The 26,535-nt window shown below is 48.3% G+C and overlaps 2 protein-coding genes and 1 long non-coding RNA gene across 3 annotated transcripts; 2 read left to right on the top strand and 1 right to left on the bottom strand.

The window, feature by feature from the left end:
* Positions 1-1,640: 1,640 nt before the first annotated feature.
* On the bottom strand, positions 1,641-2,041 carry LOC117733652. Its single transcript, XR_004609760.1, has 3 exons — positions 1,995-2,041; positions 1,826-1,900; positions 1,641-1,670 (listed from the first exon to the last, which is right to left on the bottom strand). It is a non-coding gene; the product is annotated as an uncharacterized LOC117733652 (long non-coding RNA).
* A 7,382-nt stretch (positions 2,042-9,423) lies between these two features.
* LOC117734055 (dynein heavy chain 12, axonemal-like) lies at positions 9,424-10,684 on the top strand. Its single transcript, XM_034538120.1, has 3 exons — positions 9,424-9,903; positions 9,989-10,142; positions 10,506-10,684. The coding sequence occupies exons 1-3, from the start codon at positions 9,424-9,426 to the stop codon at positions 10,682-10,684; spliced, it is 813 nt and encodes a 270-aa protein (XP_034394011.1).
* Positions 10,685-12,385: 1,701 nt separating this feature from the next.
* Positions 12,386-23,186, top strand: tasorb (transcription activation suppressor b). Its single transcript, XM_034537612.1, is given in 46 exon segments — positions 12,386-12,677; positions 13,839-13,984; positions 14,120-14,212; positions 14,302-14,374; positions 14,780-14,871; positions 14,982-15,116; positions 15,223-15,347; positions 15,464-15,495; positions 15,707-15,762; positions 15,764-15,813; positions 15,942-16,045; positions 16,146-16,255; positions 16,459-16,531; positions 16,625-16,699; positions 16,855-17,622; positions 17,625-17,708; positions 18,190-18,479; positions 18,674-18,776; positions 18,889-19,160; positions 19,163-19,222; positions 19,225-19,287; positions 19,289-19,321; positions 19,323-19,361; positions 19,363-19,719; positions 19,721-19,762; positions 20,216-20,338; positions 20,443-20,602; positions 20,679-20,722; positions 20,724-20,788; positions 20,922-21,010; positions 21,013-21,099; positions 21,571-21,590; positions 21,592-21,636; positions 21,638-21,707; positions 21,910-21,917; positions 21,919-22,110; positions 22,112-22,162; positions 22,165-22,397; positions 22,399-22,558; positions 22,560-22,577; positions 22,579-22,741; positions 22,744-22,826; positions 22,828-22,879; positions 22,882-23,058; positions 23,061-23,143; positions 23,145-23,186. Coding segments are annotated over 46 exon segments (5,532 nt in total).
* The last annotated feature ends 3,349 nt before the right edge of the window (positions 23,187-26,535 follow it).

Genomic DNA, 26,535 nt, shown 5'->3' with positions numbered 1-26,535 from the left:
CAGCCTGTTTGAGGTCGTGGACGGAAAAGGCAAACCGACCAGCGGCAGCTTGGCGGCGCTGGTCCACAAGCTGGAGAGGGACCGGATGGTGAGTCATCGCTTAAATCTCTTTCTCCTCCACGATTAACGAGGAGATAATGTCGGGAACAAGCTGTCACGTTGCTTTAAAAAAAAATATATATATTTAAAACACCTGAAATGCACACGGGGAATAAATAAGCACGGTGAGCGCCGGCATTATCGGATAACGATGCACTTTGGTTTCTTCTGACTCGAGTGTCTCCTCACTCAGGTGCTGGTGAAGTCCTTGTTTGACCGGGGCTTTCTCTTCCTGCTGTCCTCGGCGCAGATGGTCGAGTCCAAAGGTGCCCGAAGAGCTTTTCACTCTCCCTCCTCGAAGCTCTCCGTTGTGACGTTTGAATAGAAAAATGAATAAACGTTTTTTTTGTTTTTCCAGAGCGGCGCGGGCGCGCGTCGAGAAGAACCTGCAGGCGTTATTCATCTTTCAGGAGTCGAGGATGGTGGTCAAGTATTGTGAGTATTATTCGTTCTGTCCGTCCTTTTTCTTTTTGTTTTGTTTTTCTGAAAGCATCCGCAATGTGTGTCACATCTCTACCTCCTGACCCTGGATACGGACGTCTTTTTTTTTTGTTTTCCCGTGTCACTAACGCGTCGTCCTCCATCGCAGCGTCCAGGCTGTTCGAGCCGGAGCCCCCGGCGCCGGAGTCCCCAGCCCGCCGCCCTGTCCTCCGCCGACCCCTCCGTCCCGGCTCTGCACTACGCGCTCTTCAAGTTGCGCCTCAACCCGGCAAGGACCTGAGTTTAGGGGTGGAGCGCCAGGCCGCCGACTACCTGACGCGCATGGACTCGGGCACGGTGCGGCCGTTCATCCTGCCCGACTACAAGCACAACGTGGACGAGAGGACCAACCCGCTGCTGGTGCACCGGCCCAAGTGCAACATGGACGCCGTGTTGCGCTCCTACGTGCACAACGCCGGCAACTACGTCTTACCTCTGAGCAAGACGAAGGACGTCATTGACAGGATAAGGAACCCGGCGCCCGTTCCCACACCCGCGCCGCCGGCCCCAGTGGAATACAGCCCCGTGTCCGACTGGGGCGGCTCGGACCGGGGCTCGGACCGGGCGGAGAGACCCGCGGAGAGGCCGCCGCCCAAGGAGAGGCCGCCTCCGCCGGCGGCGGCCCGCGGGTCTCTCCGCCGGTCCGAGCCCCGGTCCGAGCCGCCCCAGTCGGACACGGGGCTGTATTCCACTGGGGCCGGCGGCGCGGGTGTGGGAACGGGCGCCGGGTTCCTTATCCTGTCAATGACGTCCTTCGTCTTGCTCAGAGGTAAGACGTAGTTGCCGGCGTTGTGCACGTAGGAGCGCAACACGGCGTCCATGTTGCACTTGGGCCGCGTGCACCAGCAGCGGGTTGGTCCTCTCGTCCACGTTGTGCTTGTAGTCGGGCAGGATGAACGGCCGCACCGTGCCCGAGTCCATGCGCGTCAGGTAGTCGGCGGCCTGGCGCTCCACCCCTAACTCAGGTCCTTGCCCGGGTTGAGGCGCAACTTGAAGAGCGCGTAGTGCAGAGCCGGGACGGAGGGGTCGGCGGAGGACAGGGCGGCGGGCTGGGACTCCGGCCGGGGGCTCCGGCTCGAACAGCCTGGACGCTGCGATGGAGGACGACGCGTTAGTGACACGGGAAAAAAAAAAAAAAAGACGTCCGTATCCAGGGTCAGGAGGTAGAGATGTGACACACATTGCGGATGCTTTCAGAAAAACAAAACAAAAAAGAAAAAGGACGGACAGAACGAATAATACTCACAATACTTGACCACCATCCTCGACTCCTGAAAGATGAATAACGCCTGCAGGTTCTTCTCGACGCGCCCGCGCCGCTCTGGAAAAAAACAAAAAAACGTTTATTTCATTTTTCTATTCAAACGTCACAACGGAGAGCTTCGAGGAGGGAGAGTGAAAAGCTCTTCGGGCACCTTTGGACTCGACCATCTGCGCCGAGGACAGCAGGAAGAGAAAGCCCGGTCAAACAAGGACTTCACCAGCACCTGAGTGAGGAGACACTCGAGTCAGAAGAAACCAAAGTGCATCGTTATCCGATAATGCCGGCGCTCACCGTGCTTATTTATTCCCCGTGTGCATTTCAGGTGTTTTAAATATATATATTTTTTTTTAAAGCAACGTGACAGCTTGTTCCCGACATTATCTCCTCGTTAATCGTGGAGGAGAAAGAGATTTAAGCGATGACTCACCATCCGGTCCCTCTCCAGCTTGTGGACCAGCGCCGCCAAGCTGCCGCTGGTCGGTTTGCCTTTTCCGTCCACGACCTCAAACAGGCTGCAGGACATCCCACATTTCATCACTGCGGACCAAAAGAAAAAGCAACAACAGAGCCATCACTCGTCATATCAAAAAAAAAAAAAGTACACGTTTCTGATGGAGTGATGGCGGCGTGGACCGACCTTCCCGCGACGCGCTGTAGGTGTCCCACGAAAAGAGCACGGAGGGGATCTTTCTCTTCACCTGGTCCAGCTGCATGCCTCGACTCATCTCCAGCTTCTCGGGCCTTAAGGTGGGAGGAGATTCATCAGAGAGGAGGTCAATGCAGAATGTGTACACGCGTGTGCATATCGCTTCCTCTTTTCAGGCTGAGCGTGCACAGAATGATTGAAGGGAGACAGAAGGGAGACTCACAGCTTGAAGGGGAGGTAAGGGCGCGAGGAGGATCGTAAACCGATGGGGAACAACTCCCGGCCCTTGTTCACGAGCGGACCGCTCCACACAGTGTAGCAGCTCTTCCCTTCGACGACAGCACGGGGGGGTCAAAGGTCAGGCACTTAAGAACTCACAGCTTCACAGATTTTTGTTTAAAAAGGCACATAAATGTATATATTTTTTTTATTATCTGATCTGGATCACTTGGAGTCAGCGGCGCGTTAAAAACCCGCGCTCGACACACAGAAGTTGTCCAATTAAACAATTAAATCTGAGATCAAACAAATTCTTCTCACCTCGACCTCCTTCGGAGGAAATTGTGTTAAACCTGTGTTAAAAAAAAAGCAGAGAGAGAGAGAAAGATAGTTTTAAAAACGCACTTCGTAACAAACCTCCACCGACCGTCTGAAGGTACTCGCCGAGCTCCCCGAAGGGAAACCGTACCTGTGTGACATCATCGGCGTGGCGGTGGCATCCTTGCCTTTGTACTTGAAGGAAACCACCGCGTAGGGGCACACGTGCCGCGGCCGAGCTTTGATCTCGTCGAACGCAAACTCGAAAAAATATTGCTTGAAATGAAGAAGAAGAAGAAAAAAAACAAAACAAGAAAGACACATTAAATGTAATAAAAGAAGAGTCATTACTATAAAAACAAACGCACAAAAAGAAGCCCGTGTTTTACCTGCGTGAGCTCAAAGGCCCGGTAAGACAGCAGAGACGTGACCCGATTGGCGCTTTTGGACAAGTGGCAGTCGAACTTGGGAGTCGGCTCCATGGCGTTCTTCGGCATGTTCTCGTAGATGTGCTTTATTCGACCCTGAGAGACCGAAAGACACACACACACACGAGCTTAAGTTCCCTCAAAAGATGGATTACAAATACTAATCTAAAAATAATAATTATAATAAGAGCGGCGGGCCCATACCCTCATGACTTTAAAAATGATCATGTCTCCGGACGAGCCCACTTCAAAGGGATTGATTTGTAACAGATCCGAATATTTGGAGACGAAAACACCTGCGATGACAAAAAGAAAAGAGAAGAAAAAGCATCACAATCACTCAGCGACCCAAAAGAAACCGGACGTTTTTGTTGCTTTTGTCGCTCGTGGCCTGAGAATTATGTCGACTATACGTCGACGAAGAAAAGAAAAAACACGAAGCTTTCATTCCAACATTGAAGTGATGCACCGCTGCATATAATCAGAGCCCAGCTGTGTGTGTGTGTGTGTGTGTGTGTGTGTGTGTGACATCAGTTAATCAGGTCAAAATGCTAATCAAACGAAAAAAGAAATCCATCAAGAACTTTAACCGGGTGGCAACTAACTCTTAAAACAATATCACGTGTGGGTGGGGGGGGGGGGGGGGGGGAGTGATCCGCCCGTCATCCCAACGCGGTCTACTGTCTCAGCGACCAACTCACCCACTGATGGGTTCCCCAGCGTGGTAATCCTGGAGTGTCCGACCGACAGACCCTTCTCACAGATCCACTGGAGCTACGCCACAAGGAGGGAACGCACAACGCTCAGAATCGGGCAACGAAAAAAGAGAGAACAGGGGGGGGGGGGGAGACTGGTGGGGGGGGGGCGATCAATACCTTGGATTTGTCTGGATAGAGGAAGCAGTACGACTCCGCCAGCTCCTGCTCCGTCCGCCCTTCCTGCTTCATCTCGCGCCGCTTCTCGATGAACTGAGGGAACAGACAGCCGATAAAGTACTCACAAACTTTGTACTTGTACACACACACATATATATTTTAAACACATATATTTATATATATATATATATATACACATGTATGTGTGTCGAGAGCACCGGTGGCCGACCTCCTTCTCCAGCAGCTCGTTGTGGATGAGCCGGGCCTTGCAGTAGGAGAAGGTTCCCCGGGACGAGGAGTCGAGGTAGAAGGACGAGGCGATCTTCACGAGGTCCTCGAACTCCCGGCTGTCGGGCGGCAGGAACTGGTACAAGCCTGCGCACGAGAAGAAGAAGGAGGAGGAGAGAGACGCCGTGGGTCAGCGGGACGGCATCGAGCAACATCCTCCTCCTCTCATTCATAGGGTAATGTGTGAAAAGGCGTTTATTTTAGTTACGACGAGAAGAGGATGCAAACGACCTGCGGCGAGATATAGATAGAGATATATATATATATATACAGCATTAGGAGCAGCAGAAGTGTGTGTGTGTGTGTGTGTGTGTGTGTGTGTGTGTGTGTGTGTGTGTGTGGTACAGCTCAGAGGGGTCCTGTGAAGAGAAAGAGTTGGAACGCCGATCGCCATCAGTAACTGGGGGATCCCTCGCCAGTAAAAACCCACTCATGTGACGCACGAGCGGTCGAGTTTCCCACTTGGGCGATAAGACATTGAATGAAACTCAACTTTGCATATATACATGATGTATATATATATATATATATATATATATATGTGTGTGTGTGGGGGGGGGGGGGGGGGTTGGTGTATTGTAGGGGTGTTTTGGGGTGTAAGAAGGCTGCTACAGAGACATCCAGCCCCTAGCAGCAACAACAACACATTAAAATAAATAATAATAAAGAGTAAAAGGTGGTATTGTTGTGTGTGTGTGTGGGTGGGGGGGGCATTCATATCAGGACAGGTGGAGGTGGGTCGTTTCACGCCCTTCACTGAGGTCAGTTAGACGCCGCCGCGCACGAGCTTGGAAGACTCAACGGTACCGTAAAAAAATAAATAAAAAGGTGAGGGGGCCAAAACAAAAAGATGGTCTTTTGTCTGTTTTTTTTTTACGGACAGTGAACGTCCGTTAGCTGCTGCCGTCTCTGTCACTTTGGGACACGCTGCGTCTGCTTAACGCCACACCACCACCACCCCCTACTCCCCCTCCTCCTCCTCCTCCGCCACCTCCACACCGTGTTTAAATAGTACCACCATTGCATTAATCTAAACCGTGACAACACATTGTTTTTGTTATAAACTCGGTAAACTAGAGCCGCAGCAGCCAGCTGGCTAACGGGGGTTGACGGTAGCGGCGCGAGCGACATGCACGCCACACACCACACACACACACACCACACACACACAACACATACATACAAAAGCTGAATTATGGAACAAGAAGACCGGCTGTTTGTACAAAAAAAATAGCAGCACCACCTTTTATCTTCCTCGGAATTTGAAAATTCCTCCGCGGCTGCTCGTCGCCGGGTCTCCGGTCCGGCGGGCCGGAGCTCCGGCCGTCCGCCGCCGCGCTCCTCCGCCGTTCGGGGGCTTCTTGCTCGTGGCTCGCTCCGCCGTCTACATCCAGGCTGATCGCCATTTTGGTTGACTGTGGCCGAGGTGGCGGCTGAGTTCTTCGGGTGCTCGCCGCCCTCCTCCGGCCGCAGATCGTCGGCCTCGGTGCACTCGGCGTCCCTTCGCCCAGCCGCGCTGGGGTTCAGGGCCATTTTTTTACGCGGAGGGAGGTGGCGGCGGAGGGAGGGAGGGAGGGAGAGGGGGGGGGGGGGAGAGCACACCGTGCACGGGGATAACCGGGGGGGCAGGGGAGCTCTGTAAAAAAAGATTACGGCGACGCTTCGCTCACGCACACACACGCATAGCACCCTCTCCTCACCCTGCCTCCGCCATTGTGAAAATGACGTACGCGTTCTTCTCCACCACTGCAAAACGCTGCCGTCACTGTGTTTACATACGAGAGCATCCGCGCCGCCCAGCGGCGGAGGGATATACTGCCCGGTGGATGATGCAGCCGAATAGTTAAACTGTGGACGTCCTTACTGTACATTATTATTTTTTTATATCTTATTTATTTGTATATTACAAGGGTGTATATATATATATATATATATATATATATATATATATATGTGTCACTGTTGTCTATATATACTGTGTGTATAAATATATATATATATATAAATATTGTGTGAGTGATTTGTTCAGGTTTTACAGTAATACATATGTATATTTATGTGTGTGTATTAATAAATTATTTATCTATATATTTCGTACACTTATATATGTATAGGTGTGTATATAAATATGTGTGTATATATAGTGTGTATATGTATATTATATATATATACACATATATATGCATATACACACTATACATACACACGCATATACATATAAGTGTACAAAATATATAGATAAATAATTTATTAATACACACATATATTATATATAATATATATATATAAAAAAATATATATAATATAATATATATATATAATATATATATATTATTTATTACTGTATTATTTACTGTATTTTGTACACTTATATATGTATAGGTGTGTGTATGTATAGTGTGTGATATGTATAATATACACATATATATATACATATACACACACTATACATACACACATATTTATATACACACGCATATGTGTACAAAATATATAGATAAATAATTTATTAATACACACACACATATATTATATATATAATATATGAATATAAATAAATATATATAATATATTATATATCTATATAATATAATATATTTATTTATTACTATAAAACCTGAACAAATCACTCTTGCAATACTTCATTTTACCTCCAGGGGGTGACAAAGAACATGTATTCCTCCACTCCATCTTAGAAGAAAGACTAAAGAATCGTGCCATTGTAAATGTTTTTAATTACGTTTTAATTGCGTACTGGATTTATGCTTTTATGACACCTCTCCTTTCAACTTCCTGTCTTCACATTATAAAAGGACTCTTGCTACAATAAGATTCTATTATGATACTTATACTACTATAATAATAATATAATAATAATAATACAATATTTGTTTTGTTATCACTTTCTTTATGACCCATCGCTCAAACAAAGAGTGAATATTTATGCAAAACTTGGCACTGTAGTTTAAAAAAAGAAAGTACTCATACATACTTACAACTTTGTAGCCTACAAATAATATTGCACGGCATTAAGTAGCCAACAGACAACATGTTGTTGCTGTTTTTGTTTTGTTCTGTTTGTCATGAGTTTGTGTTAAAATTGGACTAACAACTGAATTGTGTGGCGCATCCCTGTGTTCCATAATGACAAATAATTGATCCTTGAAACCTTGAATCCTAATGAATACCGACTGTCTTTGTGCCACATTTTGGTATCCGTGACAACTGCACATGCGTCGTCAGCGCGGGCTAACGACGCTGCCCCTGCTGTAGACGTCAAACTCCTTGTAGCGCAGGTAATCCTTCAGCCGCTGAGGAAGTGGAAGGTAGTTGATGAAAACCGGACCCCTCAAGCGCAGGCGACTGAGATGCTCCCGGATCCGCAGCCGACACAGGTGCTTCAGGCCCGTGTGTTTCCTGAGTGTAAATAAAGTCAGTGGCAACATGTTCATTTAAATAAACAACTGGTACTATCTATCGCCGAAGGAGGTAACACAATGGGCACTGAGCCCACTGATGATTGGTGTACGTGCAGCATTAAAGCATGGTGGAATTAGCAAGCTAGCTAACTAGCAGAGAGTTGGCTAGCTAACTAGCAGACAGCTGGCTAGCGCTGCTTCACAGAAGGACAAGCTTGCTAACAATCTCAAAAGACTCAAATGACCATGGAAAACAGTTAAATGTCCGTTCTACTCTATTACTTATATACACAAAGTCGTTAAACACTTTTTTTGGGGGGGCCGTCAGGTAGAAAATAACCAAAGCTGGATCAGTTCTCACTTTGAAGGTGACAGATCTCCGGCCACTGTTTCTGCTCCTCCAAGGTGTCCTTGAGCTTGGTGCAGAAGGCCACGTGGTCGGTGTAGTCCAGCATGATGCGCACCACCTGAGCCGATAAGTGCTTCAGCCAGGACACCGTTATCACCTCGCAGAACTAGAAGGAGACGGACAAAAAAAAGCACGTGGCGGCCAAAGCGAAAAAACCTTTGAGTTCATTCGTATTTTAATTCTCGGCTCACCACCATGTCCTTGGTGACCGAGGTCGTCCAGGGGGCGTAGTCGTGTGAGCCGTCGCCGTACGGACATTCGAAGCAACGCTTGACGTCGTAGCCGTGGTTCAGGATCATCCTCAGCATGACCTCGTCGTTCAGGGCGTGCTGCACGCCGAGGGGAAGTGGGTGGTGTTGACGCGCGAGTAGTAGTTCACGTTGGCCCCGAACTTCAGCAGATTGTTGATCAGTTCGTAGTTGCCCTGTCTGAGAGCCACCTGCAGGCAGTTGACGGGGTCCTGGTTCACCATCGCCCCGGCCTCCAGCAGCAAGCGGGCGCACTGCAGGTCGTTGTTGGACACGGCGAAGAAGAGGGCCGACCGGCGCTCGTCGGCGTAGTCGCGGCGCACCCTCGGGTGCAGCATGAAGTTGGGGTCGTAGCCGGCTTTGAGGAGCGCTTCCACGCAGTGGGCGTGTCCCCCGCGGCGGCGGAGTGGAGAGGACTCATCCCGCTTTGCTTCACGGCGTCCAGCTCGGTGACCGGGATGAGGTGCTCCAGGGCCCTGCCGGAGAACACGACAGGGTGGGTCAGACTCTGTTTGGGAAGGTGGGAGAGAGCGAGATGTTGTGATGTGTAGATATATATATATATATATATATATATATATATATATATATATATATATATCTACATCACAACATCTCGCTCTCTCCCACCTTCCCAAACAGAGTCTGACCCACACCTGTCGTGTTCTCCGGCAGGGCCCTGGAGCACCTCATCCCGGTCACCGAGCTGGACGCCGTGAAGCAAAGCGGGATGAGTCCTCTCCACTCCGCCGCCGCGGGGGGACACGCCCACTGCGTGGAAGCGCTCCTCAAAGCCGGCTACGACCCCAACTTCATGCTGCACCCGAGGGTGCGCCGCGACTACGCCGACGAGCGCCGGTCGGCCCTCTTCTTCGCCGTGTCCAACAACGACCTGCAGTGCGCCCGCTTGCTGCTGGAGGCCGGGGCGATGGTGAACCAGGACCCCGTCAACTGCCTGCAGGTGGCTCTCAGACAGGGCAACTACGAACTGATCAACAATCTGCTGAAGTTCGGGGCCAACGTGAACTACTACTCGCGCGTCAACACCACCCACTTCCCCTCGGCGCTGCAGCACGCCCTGAACGACGAGGTCATGCTGAGGATGATCCTGAACCACGGCTACGACGTCAAGCGTTGCTTCGAATGTCCGTACGGCGACGGCTCACACGACTACGCCCCCTGGACGACCTCGGTCACCAAGGACATGGTGGTGAGCCGAGAATTAAAATACGAATGAACTCAAAGGTTTTTTCGCTTTGGCCGCCACGTGCTTTTTTTTGTCCGTCTCCTTCTAGTTCTGCGAGGTGATAACGGTGTCCTGGCTGAAGCACTTATCGGCTCAGGTGGTGCGCATCATGCTGGACTACACCGACCACGTGGCCTTCTGCACCAAGCTCAAGGACACCTTGGAGGAGCAGAAACAGTGGCCGGAGATCTGTCACCTTCAAAGTGAGAACTGATCCAGCTTTGGTTATTTTCTACCTGACGGCCCCCCCAAAAAAAGTGTTTAACGACTTTGTGTATAATAATAATAGAGTAGAACGGACATTTAACTGTTTTCCATGGTCATTTGAGTCTTTTGAGATTGTTAGCAAGCTTGTCCTTCTGTGAAGCAGCGCTAGCCAGCTGTCTGCTAGTTAGCTAGCCAACTCTCTGCTAGTTAGCTAGCTTGCTAATTCCACCATGCTTTAATGCTGCACGTACACCAATCATCAGTGGGCTCAGTGCCCATTGTGTTACCTCCTTCGGCGATAGATAGTACCAGTTGTTTATTTAAATGAACATGTTGCCACTGACTTTATTTACACTCAGGAAACACACGGGGCCTGAAGCACCTGTGTCGGCTGCGGATCCGGGAGCATCTCAGTCGCCTGCGCTTGAGGGGTCCGGTTTTCATCAACTACCTTCCACTTCCTCAGCGGCTGAAGGATTACCTGCGCTACAAGGAGTTTGACGTCTACAGCAGGGGCAGCGTCGTTAGCCCGCGCTGACGACGCATGTGCAGTTGTCACGGATACCAAAATGTGGCACAAAGACAGTCGGTATTCATTAGGATTCAAGGTTTCAAGGATCAATTATTTGTCATTATGGAACACAGGGATGCGCCACACAATTCAGTTGTTAGTCCAATTTTAACACAAACTCATGACAAACAGAACAAAACAAAAACAGCAACAACATGTTGTCTGTTGGCTACTTAATGCCGTGCAATATTATTTGTAGGCTACAAAGTTGTAAGTATGTATGAGTACTTTCTTTTTTTAAACTACAGTGCCAAGTTTTGCATAAATATTCACTCTTTGTTTGAGCGATGGGTCATAAAGAAAAGTGATAACAAAACAAATATTGTATTATTATTATTATTATTATTATTATAGTAGTATAAGTATCATAATAGAATCTTATTGTAGCAAGAGTCCTTTTATAATGTGAAGACAGGAAGTTGAAAGGAGAGGTGTCATAAAAGCATAAATCCAGTACGCAATTAAAACGTAATTAAAAACATTTACAATGGCACGATTCTTTTAGTCTTTCTTCTAAGATGGAGTGGAGGAATACATGTTTCTTTGTCACCCCCTGGAGGTAAAATGAAGTATTGCAAGAGTGATTTGTTCAGGTTTTATAGTAATAAATAAATATATTATATTATATAGATATATAATATATTATATATATTTATTTATATTCATATATTATATATATAATATATGTGTGTGTGTATTAATAAATTATTTATCTATATATTTTGTACACATATGCGTGTGTATATAAATATGTGTGTATGTATAGTGTGTGTATATGTATATATATATGTGTATATATATACATATACACACACTATACATACACACACCTATACATATATAAGTGTACAAAATACAGTAAATAATACAGTAATAAATAAATATATATATTATATATATATATATTATATTATATAATTTATTTATATATTATATATTATATATAATATATGTGTGTATTAATAAATTATTTATCTATATATTTTGTACACTTATATATGTATATGCGTGTGTATGTATAGTGTGTATATGCATATATATGTGTATATATATATATATACATATACACACTATATATACACACACATATACATATATAAGTGTACGAAATATATAGATAAATAATTTATTAATACACACACATAAATATACATATGTATTACTGTAAAACCTGAACAAATCACTCACACAATATTTATATATATATATATATTTATACACACAGTATATATAGACAACAGTGACACATATATATATATATATATATATATATATATATATATACACCCTTGTAATATACAAATAAATAAGATATAAAAAAATATAATAATGTACAGTAAGGACGTCCACAGTTTAACATATTCGGCTGCATCATCCACCGGGCAGTATATCCCTCCGCCGCTGGGCGGCGCGGATGCTCTCGTATGTAAACACAGTGACGGCAGCGTTTTGCAGTGGTGGAGAAGAACGCGTACGTCATTTTCACAATGGCGGAGGCAGGGTGAGGAGAGGGTGCTATGCGTGTGTGTGCGTGAGCGAAGCGTCGCCGTAATCTTTTTTTACAGAGCTCCACTGCCCCCCCGGTTATCCCCGTGCACGGTGTGCTCTCCCCCCCCCCCCCTCTCCCTCCCTCCCTCCCTCCGCCGCCACCTCCCTCCGCGTAAAAAAATGGCCCTGAACCCCAGCGCGGCTGGGCGAAGGGACGCCGAGTGCACCGAGGCCGACGATCTGCGGCCGGAGGAGGGCGGCGAGCACCCGAAGAACTCAGCCGCCACCTCGGCCACAGTCAACCAAAAGGGCGATCAGCCTGGATGTGGAGACGGCGGAGCGAGCCACGAGCAAGAAGCCCCCGAACGGCGGAGGAGCGCGGCGGCGGACGGCCGGAGCTCCGGCCCGCCGGACCGGAGACCCGGCGACGAGCAGCCGCGGAGGAATTTTCAAATTCCGAGGAAGATAAAAGGTGGTGCTGCTATTTTTTTTGTACAAACAGCCGGTCTTCTTGTTCCATAATTCAGCTTTTTGTGTATGTATGTGTGTGTGTGTGTGTGTGTGTGTGTGTGTGTGTGTGTGTGCATGTCGCTCGCGCCGCTACCGACAACCCCCGATAGCCAGCTGGCTGCTGCGGCTCTAGTTTACCGAGTTTATAACAAAAACAATGTGTTGTCACGGTTTAGATTAATGCAATGGTGGTACTATTTAAACACGGTGTGGAGGTGGCGGAGGAGGAGGAGGAGGGGAGTAGGGGGTGGTGGTGGTGTGGCGTTAAGCAGACGCAGCGTGTCCCAAAGTGACAGAGACGGCAGCAGCTAACGGACGTTCACTGTCCGTAAAAAAAAAACAGACAAAAGACCATCTTTTTGTTTTGGCCCCCTCACCTTTTTATTTATTTTTTTACGGTACCGTTGAGTCTTCCAAGCTCGTGCGCGGCGGCGTCTAACTGACCTCAGTGAAGGGCGTGAAACGACCCACCTCCACCTGTCCTGATATGAATGCCCCCCCCACCCACACACACACACAACAATACCACCTTTTACTCTTTATTATTATTTATTTTAATGTTGTTGTTGTTGCTGCTAGGGGCTGGATGTCTCTGTAGCAGCCTTCTTACACCCCAAAACACTCCTACAATACACACCACCCCCCCCCCCCCCCCCCCCCCCCCCCCACACACACACACATATATATATATATATATACATCATGTATATATGCAAAGTTGAGTTTCATTCAATGTCTTATCGCCCAAGTGGGAAACTCGACCGCTCGTGCGTCACATGAGTGGGTTTTTACTGGCGAGGGATCCCCCAGTTACTGATGGCGATCGGCGTTCCAACTCTTTCTCTTCACAGGACCCCTCTGAGCTGTACCACACACACACACACACACACACACACACACACACACACACACACACACACTTCTGCTGCTCCTAATGCTGTATATATATATATATATCTCTATCTATATCTCGCCGCAGGTCGTTTGCATCCTCTTCTCGTCGTAACTAAAATAAACGCCTTTTCACACATTACCCTATGAATGAGAGGAGGAGGATGTTGCTCGATGCCGTCCCGCTGACCCACCGCGTCTCTCTCCTCCTCCTTCTTCTTCTCGTGCGCAGGCTTGTACCAGTTCCTGCCGCCCGACAGCCGGGAGTTCGAGGACCTCGTGAAGATCGCCTCGTCCTTCTACCTCGACTCCTCGTCCCGGGGAACCTTCTCCTACTGCAAGGCCCGGCTCATCCACAACGAGCTGCTGGAGAAGGAGGTCGGCCACCGGTGCTCTCGACACACATACATGTGTATATATATATATATATAAATATATGTGTTTATAAATATATATGTGTGTGTGTACAAGTACAAAGTTTGTGAGTACTTTATCGGCTGTCTGTTCCCTCAGTTCATCGAGAAGCGGCGCGAGATGAAGCAGGAAGGGCGGACGGAGCAGGAGCTGGCGGAGTCGTACTGCTTCCTCTATCCAGACAAATCCAAGGTATTGATCGCCGCCCCCCCCCCCCCCCCTGTTCTCTCTTTTTTCGTTGCCCGATTCTGAGCGTTGTGCGTTCCCTCCTTGTGGCGTAGCTCCAGTGGATCTGTGAGAAGGGTCTGTCGGTCGGACACTCCAGGATTACCACGCTGGGGAACCCATCAGTGGGTGATTGGTCGCTGAGAAAGTAGACCGCGTTGGGATGACGGGCGGATCACTCCCCCCCCCCCCCCCCCCCCCCACCCACACGTGATATTGTTTTAAGAGTTAGTTGCCACCCGGTTAAAGTTCTTGATGGATTTCTTTTTTCGTTTGATTAGCATTTTGACCTGATTAACTGATGTCACACACACACACACACACACACACACACACAGCTGGGCTCTGATTATATGCAGCGGTGCATCACTTCAATGTTGGAATGAAAGCTTCGTGTTTTTTCTTTTCTTCGTCGACGTATAGTCGACATAATTCTCAGGCCACGAGCGACAAAAGCAACAAAAACGTCCGGTTTCTTTTGGGTCGCTGAGTGATTGTGATGCTTTTTCTTCTCTTTTCTTTTTGTCATCGCAGGTGTTTTCGTCTCCAAATATTCGGATCTGTTACAAATCAATCCCTTTGAAGTGGGCTCGTCCGGAGACATGATCATTTTTAAAGTCATGAGGGTATGGGCCCGCCGCTCTTATTATAATTATTATTTTTAGATTAGTATTTGTAATCCATCTTTTGAGGGAACTTAAGCTTGTGTGTGTGTGTGTGTCTTTCGGTCTCTCAGGGTCGAATAAAGCACATCTACGAGAACATGCCGAAGAACGCCATGGAGCCGACTCCCAAGTTCGACTGCCACTTGTCCAAAAGCGCCAATCGGGTCACGTCTCTGCTGTCTTACCGGGCCTTTGAGCTCACGCAGGTAAAACACGGGCTTCTTTTTGTGCGTTTGTTTTTATAGTAATGACTCTTCTTTTATTACATTTAATGTGTCTTTCTTGTTTTGTTTTCTTCTTCTTTCATTCAAGCAATATTTTTTCGAGTTTGCGTTCGACGAGATCAAAGCTCGGCCGCGGCACGTGTGCCCCTACGCGGTGGTTTCCTTCAAGTACAAAGGCAAGGATGCCACCGCCACGCCGATGATGTCACACAGGTACGGTTTCCCTTCGGGGAGCTCGGCGAGTACCTTCAGACGGTCGGTGGAGGTTTGTTACGAAGTGCGTTTTTAAAACTATCTTTCTCTCTCTCTCTGCTTTTTTTTTAACACAGGTTTAACACAATTTCCTCCGAAGGAGGTCGAGGTGAGAAGAATTTGTTTGATCTCAGATTTAATTGTTTAATTGGACAACTTCTGTGTGTCGAGCGCGGGTTTTTAACGCGCCGCTGACTCCAAGTGATCCAGATCAGATAATAAAAAAAATATATACATTTATGTGCCTTTTTAAACAAAAATCTGTGAAGCTGTGAGTTCTTAAGTGCCTGACCTTTGACCCCCCCGTGCTGTCGTCGAAGGGAAGAGCTGCTACACTGTGTGGAGCGGTCCGCTCGTGAACAAGGGCCGGGAGTTGTTTCCCCATCGGTTTACGATCCTCCTCGCGCCCTTACCTCCCCTTCAAGCTGTGAGTCTCCCTTCTGTCTCCCTTCAATCATTCTGTGCACGCTCAGCCTGAAAAGAGGAAGCGATATGCACACGCGTGTACACATTCTGCATTGACCTCCTCTCTGATGAATCTCCTCCCACCTTAAGGCCCGAGAAGCTGGAGATGAGTCGAGGCATGCAGCTGGACCAGGTGAAGAGAAAGATCCCCTCCGTGCTCTTTTCGTGGGACACCTACAGCGCGTCGCGGGAAGGTCGGTCCACGCCGCCATCACTCCATCAGAAACGTGTACTTTTTTTTTTTTTGATATGACGAGTGATGGCTCTGTTGTTGCTTTTTCTTTTGGACCGCAGTGATGAAATGTGGGATGTCCTGCAGCCTGTTTGAGGTCGTGGACGGAAAAGGCAAACCGACCAGCGGCAGCTTGGCGGCGCTGGTCCACAAGCTGGAGAGGGACCGGATGGTGAGTCATCGCTTAAATCTCTTTCTCCTCCACGATTAACGAGGAGATAATGTCGGGAACAAGCTGTCACGTTGCTTTAAAAAAAATATATATATTTAAAACACCTGAAATGCACACGGGGAATAAATAAGCACGGTGAGCGCCGGCATTATCGGATAACGATGCACTTTGGTTTCTTCTGACTCGAGTGTCTCCTCACTCAGGTGCTGGTGAAGTCCTTGTTTGACCGGGGCTTTCTCTTCCTGCTGTCCTCGGCGCAGATGGTCGAGTCCAAAGGTGCCCGAAGAGCTTTTCACTCTCCCTCCTCGAAGCTCTCCGTTGTGACGTTTGAATAGAAAAATGAAATAAACGTTTTTTTTGTTTTTCCAGAGCGGCGCGGGCGCGTCGAGAAGAACCTGCAGGCGTTATTCATCTTTCAGGAGTCGAGGATGGTGGTCAAGTATTGTGAGTATTATTCGTTCTGTCCGTCCTTTTTCTTTTTTGTTTTGTTTTTCTGAAAGCATCCGCAATGTGTGTCACATCTCTACCTCCTGACCCTGGATACGGACGTCTTTTTTTTTTTTTTTCCCGTGTCACTAACGCGTCGTCCTCCATCGCAGCGTCCAGGCTGTTCGAGCCGGAGCCCCCGGCGCCGGAGTCCCAGCCCGCCGCCCTGTCCTCCGCCGACCCCTCCGTCCCGGCTCTGCACTACGCGCTCTTCAAGTTGCGCCTCAACCCGGGCAAGGACCTGAGTTTAGGGGTGGAGCGCCAGGCCGCCGACTACCTGACGCGCATGGACTCGGGCACGGTGCGGCCGTTCATCCTGCCCGACTACAAGCACAACGTGGACGAGAGGACCAACCCGCTGCTGGTGCACCGGCCCAAGTGCAACATGGACGCCGTGTTGCGCTCCTACGTGCACAACGCCGGCAACTACGTCTTACCTCTGAGCAAGACGAAGGACGTCATTGACAGGATAAGGAACCCGGCGCCCGTTCCCACACCCGCGCCGCCGGCCCCAGTGGAATACAGCCCCGTGTCCGACTGGGGCGGCTCGGACCGGGGCTCGGACCGGGCGGAGAGACCCGCGGAGAGGCCGCCGCCCAAGGAGAGGCCGCCTCCGCCGGCGGCGGCACAGGAGAAGCCGCCCTCGGACAGCAGCCGACGGAGGCAAGGCGTGGTCCATTCCAACGGGGCCCAGGCGCAGCAAAAGACCCCGACGGAGCCCCCGGCTCAGCCCCCCACCCAGAGGCTGCGACTGTCCCAGAACGAGTACGACAAAGACAAGATGAAGCAGCTGCTCAAGCTCATCCAGCTTCACAAGAAGGCCATCGTGAAGGAGCCGGGGAAGGAGCGGGGGGAGGACGGGGCGTGGGACGTCAGCAGCCTGAAAGGAAGTTCGAGGGGGACGACCGGGGGGCGGCGAACAAGCGGCAGCGCGCGGATCCGCTCAGCAACGGGGAGTCCAGTCGAGGTGAGGCCCCCGGACGCAGCGCCGGTTAAAACGGCGTTCGTTTTGTTTTTTTCTCTCCACCTACTGCCTCGAAAGTCAATTCCTCTGAAGTAATTAATATAATATTAGTTTCACAACACTGTCTGATTAGCTCCCAGTAATTACATTGCAGATATATAAAAAAAACATTGCTGCCAGATTGGCATTATATTAACATGCAGCCGGAGTATTGCTTTGCAAATTGAATTACTTTACGCTTGTTTACGTTGTTAAACTTTTAGACGTATGTGTAACAGCTGCCCACGGCAGTCGTAGTAATCGTAGTACCTGAGATGTATTTTCAACCGTAAGTAATATTTTAACCTGTAAAAGTTGGCAAATTTGCAATAACGCACATCCTCCTTCACAAAGCAAACCCTTTTTAGTTATTAAATCTCCGTATATTGAGGATGTTGTTGCAGACTAAATACCTAATCCCTCCTAATGGACCGTCTCCTGCCAGCAGCTCAAGCAGAAGAGATCGGCGACGATGCCGGACACGGCGACAACCTGACGGCGGTGATGGAGAGCATGGGCATCTACGACACCGACCTGAGGGCCCACGGCAACGCCGGCACCCCCGCGGTGAACGAGACCCAGCGCCTCCTCAAGATCCTCCTGGCGACCCTCAACAAAGCCGTGGCTCAGGGTTCCACGTCGGCGGGCGCCGGCAGCGGGGAGCCGCCCGTCTTCCCCGCCGAGCCCGATGTCAAGACTCCGAATGAGCCCGCGACTCAAACCAACTACACGGAGGTGAGATGTGAACCGGCGGGAGGGGTCGAATGTAATGAACGTGGGAGGAAAGCAGACGTCGAGTTAAAAAAACATTTACCTTTTTTATACGTCTGAAAAATGCAATAAAACCACGATGTACACCGAAGGAGAGAAACGCACACCGTACTAAAGAAAACCTTAGCGCTAAAATGTATATATTTGTGTGTGTTTAGGAGGACATGGACTGTAGCCCCGGTAGTCCACTCAGCTCGGGCTCCCCAGCAGAGCAAGCTCTCGCCTCAGACAGCTCCACCTGGGTGAACCCCGCCATTACAGGTACCTAAAGAAAGCAGCCCGCACACACGGACCTCGCCCTCGTCGGCGTATTCCAGGGTTCTCGAGGCTTCCTGAGTGTGACGCGTGTCCCGTCTTCCTTTTTTACCCCCAGAACAAGCGCAGCCTCTTCCCAAGCCTCTTCCCGAGGCCGTGCCGGTGGCGGTCGGCAACGCGGAGCCGAAGACGAAGACGCCCGCAGCCGCGGCACCGGAAAAGGCTGCCGCGCCCGCGTTACCGGCCGCGGAGGAGGTTCTCTTCCGGCCCTCCATCAGCCTGGACACCATACTCAACCAGGAGATTCACAGCCTCACTTCGGACATTAAGAACATCATGCAGACTCACCGCATCTGCTACTCCTCGCGGCTGTCCGCCCGGTTGACCCCCGCGCCACCAGCTGGCTGCCCAACAGCTGCTTCTCGGACTACGTGGTGCCCTTCGTGTCCCCGGTGTGCCCGTCCTGGGCCACGTCAAGGCGCTGTGCGAGAAGATGGACCGGTTGATCCCGGCCCCCGCCCGCCGCTCCCTCCGAGGTCACTTCCCCGCCGCCCCCCGGTGACGACGTCCAATCTCATAACGCCGCCCCCACACCCCGGTACAGACTCCCAAACCCAAAGCGGAGCCCTCCCTGTCAAAGAGCGCCGCCTCCTCCTCCTCCTCCTCCTCCCGCAGTGGTAAAATGGGCACCGTTAAAGGCCCGGCGGCGTCCACCAAGTCTAAAGCGGAAGGCTCGGCGGCGGCGGCAGAGCCGGAGGGGGACGTCTACTCCCCCACTCGGGTCGCGCCGGAATCTCCGGGCGCCAAGTCCCAACAGGCCGCCTCCATCAGCGGGTCGGGCCTGCTGGCCGGCAGCCTCATCGGGCAGCTGAAGCCCGAGGTCTTCAGCAGCCTGGTGGAGATCTTCAAGGACGTCACCAAGAACACCGTCAAATTCTACATCTACTCCCGGGGACGAGGCGGAGGAGAGCACCGTCTGCAAGGAGATCAAGGTAGAGCGCGAGGTCACTGCGGAGGGGCAGCGACTGCATGTGAATTCACCCGGGAGACGGTTTTTGGTTGGCGATGAGGTTCAACTTTTTAAACTGGGTCATTCAAAATCGTATGAATCATTTTGATCACGTCGTTTCGGGACAAAATTCAAGGCGTTATTCACTTTCACATCTCAGATGTGTTCATTAAAGGAAATGTGACATTTGGCAAATCAAAATGAGAAATAAATCTCAGCTGTAATTATTTACGTAGTCATATTCCTCGTCTGTAGATTTAATTTAGATCTCTTAAGAGCCTCCGCTGCCGACTACCAGCTCCTCTTTGTCACCGTGTGTTCCTCAGCTCAGCTCTCCGCAGCCGTCAATCACGCGTACGCGTAAGAGAGAAGAGACGCATTCATCTGTCTGTCTCTTTTAACAACTCCCCCCCCCCCCCCCCCCTGTGTCACAAAGGAGTACTTGAAGAGTCTCGGCAACAGCGAGTGCAGCCCGCAGACGTTTCTGGAGAACAGCGGCAGTTTAGATAAGCTGCTCATCATCATTCAGAACGAGGACATCGCCGCGCACGTGCACAAGGTACGAGCGCCTCCCGTCTGATCTGGATCCAACGGAACTAACGGCATCCTGCTGCCGAACTGTCGTACCGAGCTCTTATCTTTCTCCTCCTCGCCCTCGCGCAGATCCCGGCTCTGGTGTCCCTGAAGAAGTTGCCGTCGGTGAGCTTCGCCGGAGTGGACACGCTGGACGACGTCAAGAACCACACCTACAATGAGCTCTTTGTGTCCGGGGGCTTCATGGTGTCGGACGAGTTCGTCCTCAACCCCGACCTCATCACGCAGGGTGAGTTTTCTGCTGTGTACGGATTTCACGTATCGATTGGACGGGACCTCGAGAGTGTTTTTGTTGTTTTGTCCAGATCGTTTGCAGGGGCTGCTGAAGTTCCTGGAGGAGCAGAGCACCCCCCGAGCGACCCTGGCAGTGGAAGGTGCACTGCAAGTCCCAGAAGAAGCTTAAAGAACTGGGGAGGTCAGTATCTTTGAGTCGGAGCGTCCCTCTAAATTAAATCATACTTATCTTTGCCGACTGGAGGCCGGACTTTGAGCTAGTGAGCACATGCATAACATGGGCTGCCCCCCCCCCCCCCCTCTCTCCCCGACAGGTTGAACGCCAACGCCATGGGGCTGCTGAACCTCCTCACGGCCTACCAGAAGAAGCACCTGGTGGAGTTCCTCCCGTACCACGAGTGCGACACCAGTCGCGCCAGGCTCCCGACCTGGAGTGCCTGATCAAGCTCCAGCTCAGCACACGCAGCAGCGGGCACCTCATCTTCCTCACGGGTAAACGCCATTCGCGCCGCGTCGTTGATAAGACGAGAGATATGAACACCACCCGACCTCCACCATGACGAGGAGGGATTGTAATTATGTTATATATATTCATGGTTTACTGCTTTTTTATTGTCTCTGTAAAGAAAAGAAGTCAATTTAAAAAGCATAATAAAGAAACGAAGGTTGAATGTCTTGTAAACGGTTTTGATTCGGCTGCAAAAATATAAACTTTAGAAACTTCCTGTTTCTAAAGCATCTAAAAGCAAATTGGCCTTCGTTGTTTAATCCCCAGACTTGTGAAATAGTGTTTTTAATCAGTGAACTATTTTTGATCACGCTCCGCAAGTTCTTAGTCCCGATGGCGTCTGGTCTGACATATAAAGAGCTCATAAAGTCGTTATTGAAGTGATATGAAACGATCTTTTGGCTTATCTGTTATGTGACGGGTTTTTCTTTTATATCTATATATTACACACACAGAGAGGCCATTTGAGATGTTCCCTCCAGTACTCCAGAAATGGAATCGTGATCGGGAGCATCGACGACAGTCATGAGTGGCTTCCACAGTCTGATTGGCTCCATCAATCAGAATGAGCTCCCGACGCTGCCCTCTACAGGTGGGTAGCGTCAACTGCAGGACTGTGGCCACCGGAAACATCGTTTTTACAGTGTCACCGCTCTTCAAAATGCCTTCTTTGTTCTGTGTTGTTGTTTTTAATACACTCTTGGTGCCGTTAAAGTTGTCTTTAACACATTTGTTTGATATGTCTTCATTTCCACTTCTCTCTCTCTCTCTCTGCGCCTTTCCTCCTCTCCTAGTAGTGAATCGACGAGTGTGTGGAAGAGGAGGACATGTCTTTAGACTCTAATGATGACGACGAGCATAGCGGCGGCGAGCCAACCGCCGGGTCGGAGCCCCCGGAGCAGGGCCCGGCTGCCGAGAAGGGGAAGCCTCCGCTTCCGCCGGACACGGAGGAGTTCCGACCGCCGCTCCCAGACCAGCAGGTGACCCCGGAGAGAAACGCCCACGCTGTCCGACTACAGCGCTCTCAAGACGGCCATCCTCTCAGTTCAAGGCCTACCAACCAGATGGGGATGGGCCCCTCGGACATCGGCGGCTTGTCGCCGGGCGGTTTCCCCGTGAACCCCCACCAGAGCTTCCTGTGTCCCTCCGCCTCGTGGTCGTCCTACACGGGCTCCTCCAGCTACGCGGCCTCCCCGGCCTATCCGGCGTCGCCCTGCGGCGCCGCCAAGGAGCAGGAGTACCGCCCCCAAGGCCCAGCAGCCACGGCCCCCCTTACGATCCCGCCCCCCGGTCGCCATGGCCGGGCCGGGACCTCTCGCCAACATGGCGTCCCTCCCCATGGAGGTCAAACCTCCCCCTCCGCCTCACCTCATGATGCTGGGCCACACGTACGGCTCGGACACCGGAGGAACCGGGGCCGCCGGGAACTCCCCGCTCGCCACCTTCCCTCCCGTACACGGACCCACAATGACTCGGCCCAGCCGGCGTACATGGCTGGCGTTCCTCAAAATGCTAGCGGGACCCCCGCGCAACACAACAGGACACTAACGCGACCCAGGGGACGGCCTATGGGGGCCGGCACTTGTCGGACTGCTAGCGGCCAGGGTGCGATCGTCGCCCGGCCGGTGAACCCAGCGGGCTTCCTAACACTGGGGAGACCCTCGGAGGCTGCAACCCAGGTAACCAGGGTGGCAGGACTCAGGTGAACTGCATTAAACAACCTCGGAGCTTCTGTGGGTATCCCCACAGTGGCCACTAGAGGGGGCTAATAGTCAGGCCTAAGATGACTCCACATCAATGTGTGGCATGGCTACGGCGGTATAGGTGGCTCCTCCCCGGACAGATGGATTACGGGCCCATGCGGGGCGGTATGGGTCTTGGTTTTTCAGGGAGCTATCGAGGTAGAGGAGCCCCGCCGGTAGGACTTTGGCCTCGGCCAGGACGAGACACGATCGGGGGGGCCGGGGGGGGGGAGGCGGACCCTGCTCCTGGGGTTACCCGACAGGCAGGGGCGGGGCACGGGGGCAACTACTCGGACTACACATACACTCACAACTATGCTCCCGAATAGACAATCAAACGTGACCGAAGGGCAACACAAACGCCAAACTCCAGAGACTCTTTAAAAGCTGGCTGAATGTAAATATTTCCATGTCACAGAGAACGCATTGATTTGAATCAGAAAATGAGGAATCCTGGTTTTCTACAACAATAAAATAATTGATACAGGCAGTGCCGAGTGTCCTACCGCCGTGTAAACCTGTACGTACACTCTTTCCACATGAACTATTTGAGACCCTGTTCAAACCACTATATTTATATTTGCCAACAATGGTTAATGGCCTTCCAGCCTTCTCGGAATTGAACACGTTATTTCTGTTTGTCCAGGTTTTGAAACGGTTTTGTGAACAAGGGAAGGGGGAAGGCTGATATTTTTTTTAAGGAGAGAAAAAAAAAAAATAATCAAGTGAATGAAATTTCGCTTTGCCTGTGGTTTTTCTTTATTTTATTTTTATTTTATTTTATTTTTATTTTATTTTATTTTACATGTTTGGTTGTCCTAAAATTCTATTAAAATAAAAACATTTCAAATCTTATTTGTGTGATCGGTTGATGACAGTGTCCAAGCAAACTATTAAAATATAAATCACAGCTGTCTAACTGTCCTTTCACTTAAAACTCCCGATTTCATTCGACAACCTACACATTGTTTTATGTGCAATACAAAGGTGAGAGTTAACCTCAAATAACGTTAGAGATTATATAATATACTATATATATATTATTATATAATATATAGTGTATATAATATATATATTCTTATATAATATATATATTGTATATAATATATATATTATTATATAATATATATTATATATTATACGGATAATATATATAATATATACATATTTTATATAATATATGTATTTTATATAAATATAAATTATATACAATATTATAATATATGTATATATTATATAATATATATATTGTATATAATATATAAATATTTATATTATATAAAACTATATATATAAAATAGGTATATAATATATATAATTTATAATATACGTATATAATATATTATATTATAATATATAGTTATTTTATATATAATATATAGTTATTTTATATATTATATACAATATAATATATATTAGTATATATATTATATATATATACAATATATTATAGAATAAATATGTATAATATATTTTTATATTATATTATATTACATTACATTGCATGTCATTTAGCTGACGCTTTTATCCAAAGCGACTTACAATAAGTGCATTAAACCGTGAGTCCAAACTCAGAACAACAAGAATAAGCAAGTACAATTTCTTCATATATATATATATATATTAATAATATATTATATATATATATATATATATGTGTAACATGCTAATATGGGTCAGATTTCTAAGAGAGAAGGTGTGCTGAGTGTATTAAAGAGCCTTTAAACACTGGACAAATCATTTCTGACCATGACGAGGCGCTGGGCACTGCGGTTAGAAATCGGTTAAATCTATCTGCTCCGGCAGGGTAAGCTGCGTGTGGAGAGCAGCGTGGAGGAAATGCAGCACTTTAAAAGCCCTTTGAGACTCATGCTGAGTGCCATTGGCCCCTCAACTCGACCAACACTGAACGGATCATTAGGAGGGTCCTTCCTCTCTGTGTGGGTTTATTGTAGTGTTTGTGTAACCCGCTGGAGGATTGTGGCTCAACAAATACACCAGGGGGCGCCATTTTCCCTCTTGAAGCCTTAACCTATTTACACGTTCTCCAGAGCCTCCTGTGCTGCATTAGATGGAAAACTCTGGAAAACTGAGTACATTGTCCCCCTCATTAAAGAATTAAACACTAAGAAAGATAGTTTATTATTTATTTGTTTGCCTGTATCCTATTACACACAGTTCCATTTATACCTGGAATACTTGTAGTGTTCAGTGTCCACTGGATGCGCAGGATATTGATGCAGGGAAAACACACTGATCAAGGATTCACTAACTACATTGCGGATGGAAACGGAAATATTTACAATACAATGAAAAATAATAAACTGAATATAGAATAGATATTCAGACAAATGTGGAACCTATAACAAATATAAGGAAGTCATAGTAGTTGGTGTGTGTGTATCGTGTACACGTGTAAGAAAATGTAAGGGAATATTCAATAAAAAATAAATACGGATTTCTTTTCATAGGCCCTGAACGCAACATTCGACCCGTTGACGTTGAATTGACAAAGATGTCACACTCGGCAGATGTGGACCAATGGCTGTTTATCTCAATATGCAATAAGGTTTCTGGAGTCCTGTTTCCGGCTAGCTGATGGATGTAAGTCCACTATTTTACTTGTGTTTAAGTTCTTCATCAACTCTCGCGAGATATATCTGTCTCTTTAACAGCTAAACACTCACCAGCTTAAATTAGCTTAAAGTTAGTTAGCTTAAATAATCGTCAACGAACTAGCATTGGCTCAACTAGCATAACGTTTAGCTCAACTAGCGTTAGCTTAACTAGCGTTAGCTCAACTAGCGTTAGCTCAACTAGCTTTAGCTCAACTAGCATTAGCTCAACTAGCATTAGCTCAACTAGCATTAGCTAGTTGCTGACTTTTGTGTCGGTTGGCCGTGAGGTGCTGGACAGGTAACACCGGGTTTATGAGACGTTTTATCCTTTCCTATACTACACTTTTGAAGAATATTGTGTGTGTTTTTTACTCTGCATCTTATTTTCTGGCTGTAGTAGCTAGCTAGCTAAGCTAACTAACCTAGCGGTTACATTGCATATGAGGATTTTACATTAAAAGGAGACACTCCAGGTGGATAGGGTAATTAAATAAAAAACTAATAGATATCATCATGAAACTTCCTCAATTGAATAATATACTAAGACAATAATTGTATGTATTTTAGGTTTTCTGAAAATGTTAGTTACAATATGCAAATGAGGCAATCTCTTGTCAATTCTGTGCTAATTTGTAGACATTTCTAGAAGAGAAATGTGAATGTGGAATGAAGACAGGTTAAAAATGATTGTTTCATTTTGTCAAAGGTTTTTACAGAGGGAATTATGGATAATATCTTTGTTTCACTCCATGAATCAGAAAATACTTTAAACAGATATTCACAAACCAGATTTCTCCATGTTTTAGTAATAAATGTAGTATAAATCAGGCTCTGAATGCTGTGTGAACAAACCCCTCTGCAGAAAGCTTCATAATATATTCATGAATGAACGTGTACAGTTTGGTGGATGTAAGAGCTGCTGAAGGAGCTTTCTGGATCAGAGTCTGAGAACAAACTCCTTTTTAAAGAGATTAAAGTTACATTTCACATGTTGAAGACTCTACAGGTGAACATACAAACAACAAATATATATTAACATGAAACTTCTCCAGTTGATTGT

This window comes from Cyclopterus lumpus, chromosome 7 (assembly GCF_009769545.1).
Source record: "Cyclopterus lumpus isolate fCycLum1 chromosome 7, fCycLum1.pri, whole genome shotgun sequence".
Taxonomy (NCBI): Eukaryota; Metazoa; Chordata; class Actinopteri; order Perciformes; family Cyclopteridae; genus Cyclopterus; species Cyclopterus lumpus.
This window is presented reverse-complemented; position numbering and strand designations above follow the sequence as displayed.